This window comes from Benincasa hispida, chromosome 1 (assembly GCF_027475165.1).
Source record: "Benincasa hispida cultivar pf3 chromosome 1, pf3_genome.v1.1, whole genome shotgun sequence".
NCBI classification, from domain to species: domain Eukaryota; kingdom Viridiplantae; phylum Streptophyta; class Magnoliopsida; order Cucurbitales; family Cucurbitaceae; genus Benincasa; species Benincasa hispida.
The window spans coordinates 60,356,040-60,363,028 of record NC_143478.1 but is presented as its reverse complement, the minus strand read 5'-3'; the positions used below and the strand labels follow the sequence as shown (position 1 = coordinate 60,363,028).

General features: G+C 29.9%; 1 protein-coding gene across 1 annotated transcript; it reads right to left on the bottom strand.

Moving 5' to 3' along the window:
• Positions 1–3,750: 3,750 nt before the first annotated feature.
• Positions 3,751–6,642, bottom strand: ACS6 (1-aminocyclopropane-1-carboxylic acid (acc) synthase 6). The gene is made up of 5 exons (XM_039028626.2): positions 6,292–6,642; positions 6,052–6,183; positions 5,787–5,947; positions 4,741–5,332; positions 3,751–4,641 (listed from the first exon to the last, which is right to left on the bottom strand). Exons 1-5 carry the CDS (start codon positions 6,463–6,465, stop codon positions 4,240–4,242), a joined length of 1,461 nt encoding a protein of 486 aa, XP_038884554.1. The 5' UTR covers positions 6,466–6,642; the 3' UTR covers positions 3,751–4,239.
• Positions 6,643–6,989: the final 347 nt, after the last annotated feature.

Below are 6,989 nucleotides of genomic sequence, written 5' to 3'. Positions count from 1 at the left end.
ATTGGTCCACTTTGATAAAAAAAAAATATGTCACGTCATCAGTTTGAGATTTTTCCGTAAGCTTGTTTCGCCTATATTTTCTTCGTCTGAGCTTCGATTTGGGCGATTCAAATTGTGTTGGAATTGTTTTTCGAAGCTCTACGCAATAAATCATCAAAAAAATAAAAGTAGATTTATTATCATCAAAATATTAATTAATTAATTATTTTTAAATTAATGAATTATCCTATTTTGTAGGTCGTATAATTATCATCAGTCAGTTTATCAACATAAAGAAACACGATCGAGTTTGTTGAAGAAGAAAAGGAACATTTAGGTTTTGCATCAGGGGCATTATCATCTTTTCCTACAGATCAAATAGATGAAACTTAGCACTCCACTAAAATCTTGGGGTTCGATCTCGCCCGAGATTGACAGGAAAAAAATTATTTAAACAAGTTTTTCAAAAGTGTGCTAGTTGTAAAACATGAAAACTTTAGAGGGTTATTTTTTACTATTTCCAACAAAGTTGGTTTGAGAGACACTTGAAATGAACCTTTAGAAGAGTGACTATGAGTGTTTATTTGTTAATAATCTACCTCACTTTCATCATGGTTAGTTTCTATCAGCTACCACTGCCCCTACCTGTCACCCCCCCCAATAATCAACATCGGTTACGTACTCCAGTAACAACTACCTCAAATGGCTAGCTCCAGTGACCACCTCCAGTGGTTAGCTCCATCAACTAATTGCATTGATCAACCAACTCCTAAAAACAAACTCTAATGACCAATTAGATTGATTATATACTTTAAAAAAATTCGACCAATGTAAGTATTTTTATGGTGTTAATTCATAGTATTTAATAGTTATCCTTTATAGTAATTTAAAATTAATAGAAACAATTTTAATATATAACACAAACACCAAACAAACATGTATATATAAAACGTAACCAAAATATGAGTGATTTTATTTTAAGTGGTTTTTGTAGCAAGTGTTTGAATGAAAATAACTCCTCAAAGAAAAGAAACACTTTTTTCATAGTTCAATTCAAATGGCATGTTAATTTTTTATTACAATAAATACCCTTGACCATAGGACTATTGGAAGTTGAATTTTTTTTTTTTTAATAATGATAAGAACAACCCAAAGAGAAAAGAGAGAAAAAAGAAAGAATTAAGAAAGAGTTCTTTCAGCCATGGCAGACCAAAAAGCTTTGGTCCCCCGACCTAGAAATAAAAAAATATATAATATAATATAAAGAATTGCTTATGTCACGAATTGCATTATTTAACATTAATTTTCAGAATGCTTAGGTGGTTGTGTTTGTGATTGGTCTTCTCAAATAATGTTCTGTCGTTTTAATATTCTCTACTCCATTAGCTCAATTACAAAAAATAAATTGGGATTTTACAAAAAGAAGTAAATAAACAAATAATATAATATAATATAATATATGGATGTCACGTTACACAATCAAAATGTAGCCCACCCATTCTTACTTTATTTTTATCTTTTTCCCCCCAAAGTTCCATCCATTTCCATCCTGGCCCCAATTTGATCTTCTTATAGACTTTAGACTTTGCTTCCTCTTTCCTATTACAACTTTATAATTAATTGCCTTTATCTCTTATCCACTTGTCAAAACCACATGAATTCATCAAATACATAAATATATATTTTTATGTATAGTTATATACATTTAACTTATTATATAAATAGGACCCAATGAGATTTGATAGATATCAAATGTATATATTAAAATTGATGGGAGTCGTTCTTTATATTTTGTTCATTATTGAGGCCTTTGGGATCAACAAAGGCGTACATATTTTGTTTTCATTAAATTTGTAATCAACATAAAATTTACATTTATTTATTTATTGATATTCGTAAGTATTTGAATCAACTTACATATACTTCGATAAATATTAGGACAGGTATTATAGTAATATTAGATTTGTTTCCTTAAGTAGATGGTCACTAAGAATTGAACCCAAGACTTATTCAAATATATAAAACTATTATAGTAAGTAGATGGTCACTAAGTATATGAAACTAAAATTTGTAAGACTTATTCAAATAATAGATATTAAAATAAAATTTTTGTTTCTAATTTGTCATTAAATTTCAAAAGTATCATATAGATTCATGAAGTTATTTAATATTTTTTAAATTTAAAATAGCATATAGATTCATGAGGTTATTTAATACTTTTTAAAAGGGAAGAATCTATTAATCATAAAATTGAATCTTTACCTTATGGATATTTAGTTTTAAATTTTGTATTCAATAAATTTTGTGAATTAAAAAAATTAGATAGATGAATGGTCTAAATATGAATTAAAAATTTTTAAGGCTTAATAGACACACGATAAGATAAGAAATTTAAATATTTATTAGAAAGTTTTAAAAATTTAACGATTTCTTCAACCTAAAATATTGAAAATTGAGAAACTTATTTACCACAAATTTAAAAATTTAAAGATGACACTTGTAATTTAATCTTAGTCTAATATGCTTGTGTTTTCCAGTAAGAGGAACAATACACCAAGAGAAAGAGGAAAATATAGAAAATGAAGGAGATAATAAACCGTTATTATTATTATTATTATTATTATTATTATTATTATTATTATTATTATTTAACAAAGACCTTTCTTTTCCCATAAATGATAGTAAATTTGACATTGCCCGATATTTTTATGGTTTTATGGATATGATATCAATATGAGAGATCAATTGACATTTTTATTTTGTCGTAAAAACATTATAAAAAATAAGTAGCAAAATATCATTAATGCGAATATAACATAAATAATAAGTCTTTTATCTTTAATATGCATAACATGTTTATTTATTAATTTAAATAATTTATTTAATCTTTTAGTTTTTATAATTTTTCTAGTAATTTCCTTCGATATCGATATTTTCATTGACATGTTCATAAAATTGTGGTCTTAATAGTTTCATCGACATCGACATTTTGAATCTTTGTCGATCTATTGATATTTGTTTTATTCACGTCTAAATATTTGACATCGAAAGGTGAATAGACTAATGATTATATATATATAATGTCACGAAGACTAAAATAGTATAAACAAATTGATCAAAATAAACATAGCTTAATTTCTATAATGTTTATAGCTATACCATCAACCTCGAAATTGAATGTTCGATTCTCGTGCATATAGTAAAAAAACAGTTAAGATAATATAAATAATAAATACATTTTAACATATTTTAAAAAGAATAAAATATTTATGTATTAATTAAATTAATTTTTTGTTATATGACTTTTACAAAAATATCCATCCATACTAACATTTTGTCCATAATTTCATGGATATATTTTCATAATTTTATTGAGATGTCTACATTTTCATTGATGTAGCCCTAGCTATAAATACACCAACTAAACAACCATTATATAAATGGGACTAGTTGACTTCGTCCATGCAATGTAGCCATGGTCATGTCCCAATAAAATAAATGCGGATCTCCTCGTTCACATCTCACAAGTATTCACCAAAAGTTTGAATAAGATACTTATACCACCTTAATAAAATCAATAGTTTGATATTTCGCACTTCAAGAATAACCACAATAAGTTAATAAGTGAGTTTAATACAATAGTAATTTAGTATGCACTCTCTTTCTTATGGATGAGAGTTTGTTCTCTAATTAGTGTAATATTGTTGTATTAAAAAAACCGAAATCAAAATTACATTGCATATATATAATTATATATGATTTTCAAAAGAATAAATAGAAACAAACTTGCTTGTTATTCCTTTTGTATGAATGCTTCTTACAAGTAGTAACAAACCCTCTTTCACTTTCCACACCCATCCATTTTGATGACTGAAAAACTAGAGGAGAGAAAAAAGAAAAGGGAAAGAAACAAATGCAAATGCATGCAAATACAAAACCCACAAAACTCTCACAACACATGCAATTACAAATAGGCCCCCAAGTTCTCCAAATTATTGGGAAATCAGAAAAGGCCATATTCTACGGTTGAAAACTTATGGAAAAAAATTATTCAAACCCTAACAGTGTCAAAGCAACAACCCATGAGATGAATCACTTTGAAAAACCCACAACTCACAAATGAGAGTTTAAATTTTGATTAGTACGTAAAACTTGTTAATTTAAAACTTTGTCAAAATCCTTGAGACAGTAATGGAAATTTTCATCGAATTAAGGTTGTCACAATATGACTGACACTGATTGACATTGTTTGTCTTGTGTCTAAGTTGTTGCACGGAGCATCGGGGATTGAGGCAATGGCGAGTGTGGTGACATGATGTCTTCGAGTCTTCGAGACGATAATCGAAGTTCGAGGCTGCTTTGACGCCAACAGAATTTCTGTTTCTTAACCTTAGTTGTTAGCTCCTTGTTTTGAAGCACAAAGTTTCTAATTCTAGTTATGGCAATATCCATTGTATTATCATCCATGTTTGCAAAGCAAACTCTAAACCATCCTGGCTCTGAGCAATGGAATGAAGAACCTGGCGACACATTCAATTTAACTTCATTGATAATCACCCTCCATAATGCCATTTCTGCTTCCAATGTCTTCTCTTTCAAAAGATGACGTAAATCCATCCACAAAAATAATCCTCCACTTCCTTTCAAATATCCAATTCCCACCTATACATCATGAATAATATGAAAAAAGTTAGCTTTTTTTCCTTTTTTTTCGTTGGTAATTAAATCGAAACAGAAATTTATTGTAACCCAATAACTAACCTGAGCCAGTCCTTTGGTAAAGTTACGATGACGTAAAGCAAGCTTTTCAACGCTTCCAGCGAGAAAGCTATCAACAAACGCATCATCAGACAACATCGACGCGATCAAATATTGTGTGTGTGAGGAGACGAGGCCGAAGCTCGACATCTTACGAGCACAAGTGACAACAGCATCGTTGTAGGAGTAGATAATGCCGACACGGAATCCAGGGAATCCCATGTCCTTGGAGAGGCTGTAAACAACATGGATAAGATTTCTATCGCATTCAATAAAGTCGTTGTCAATCACTTCGGAGATACTAATGAAGCCAGGCTCTGCAAAGACAGTGGCAGCATAGATTTCGTCGCACACTAAGTGGATGTTCTTTTCGTTGATAAACCTTACAGCCATTTCGAGTGTTTGTCTGTCGTAAACTGTGCCAAGTGGATTTGAAGGATTTGTTATGAGTAGGCCTTTGATTTTTATGTTGGATTTTTCAGCTTCCTCGTATGCTGTTTCTAAGGCTTCTCTTGTTAGTTTGAAGTTGTTTGAACTTTCACATATTACTGGAACTATTTCCACTCCTGTTCTCCACCTTAAATCTCTGTCAAATCTGCAAACAATTTAATCAAATTAAACTTTACCCAACAACGCTATCTTACAAGTAAAAAACATAGGTGCAGCTAGATTGCACCCAACAATTTTTTTTTTTTTTTTTTAATTTTTATTCTTTAAAAAAGATTAAAACATGATACTTAGATGTCATCTAAATATTGCGAGAGGAAACTAGAAAAAGCAAATTTTTTAATCTAAAAGTTAAATTATTTGTACTTGTTTGATTTAGGTGTAACTAGAGAATTTTAATTGAAATTTAAGAAGCAAATTTAGAAAATATTTTGTAGGTGAGGTTGGAAAACTGTCACTTTCTACCTATTTGTACACTTTTTTGGTTCTTTCATTGCTTATCTTTTAATTAAAGTGGGTGGAAAGGTCAATCATGGGTCAAATGAAAAACTTAAACATGACAACAAAATAATCTTTTTTAAAAAAGGGAAATAAATAAATACCCTGGATAATAAGGAACAGGCACCAGAAATGCTTCACCAGGATCAGCCAAACAAAACGCCACCGTTTCATGAGCTCCCGTTGCTCCACCACTCATCACAACTCGGTCAGGATCAAATTTAACTCGGTTTCCTCTCACTTTGCCCATGAAATTCGCCACAGCCTGTCACAAAAAAAATTTCCCCCCAAATCTCAAAATTAATTAACCAATTAATCATAATTAATTCGAGTAATTAGAGATTTAATTAAAACAATAATAGTACATACGTTTCTAAACTCAGGCAATCCATGATAATCCTGGAAGATAGCTATATCTTTAAAATCATAAACTCCTTCCACAGTACAAATCGAAGCTTGTGGATTGTTAATCATCCATTTCTCCACGAATTCAAAAGAAAGCTGCAATTTTGAACACAACCCACCAATCAAAACATACTCAAAAACATGAAATTGAATGAAAATTTTCAAATATATAATAAACCAAAGAAATCGGATCAACTTTGATACCTGATTTTCAGCCAAACCCATTTGAATAACTCCACGAGGATTGATAATTGGATGAAAAGGATCAGTATCGTAAGCCTTCCAGCCATCAAAATATGGAGAGTCTTCTCCATGGCCATTTCCTTTGGCTAATTTGGACAAAAGTTTGTTTGCATTATTGGTGGATACTTGTACCATTTTTGTTGTTGAGATTGAAGTGGAATGGAATTGGCGGCAGTGGGAGAGAACAATAATAAAGGGAATGAAATTTGAGAGATGATGAATCGTTTAATTTGAATGGTGGTTGAGTTTGAGCAGATTAATATCGAGTCTATATATATATATAGATATGTATTTGTGTGTAGAGAGAGAAATATGTGGAAAATGAGAGTTGGGTCAGCGTTAGAAATCAAAGTTTTTCTTCCGTGGAAAGTGAGAAGAAACTTCACTCAAATTAGACACATCAGCAATGTCCGCTGGTGAAAATTGTCGGCTCTTTTTATCACTAATTTTTATCATTTTACTTTATCCAATTTCAATCCTTTTTTTTTTTTTTTTTTTTTTGGAATTAGGCTGATTTTCAGTTTAATTATATATATATTTTTAAAAGATTAAACTAAGATTTAGTATAAGTTTTAATTGGACTCAATTTGAAAGTTTCAGTTTGGTCTTTATGATTCATGTGACACAATTATTGATTATTTTTGTGAAATTAAGATATG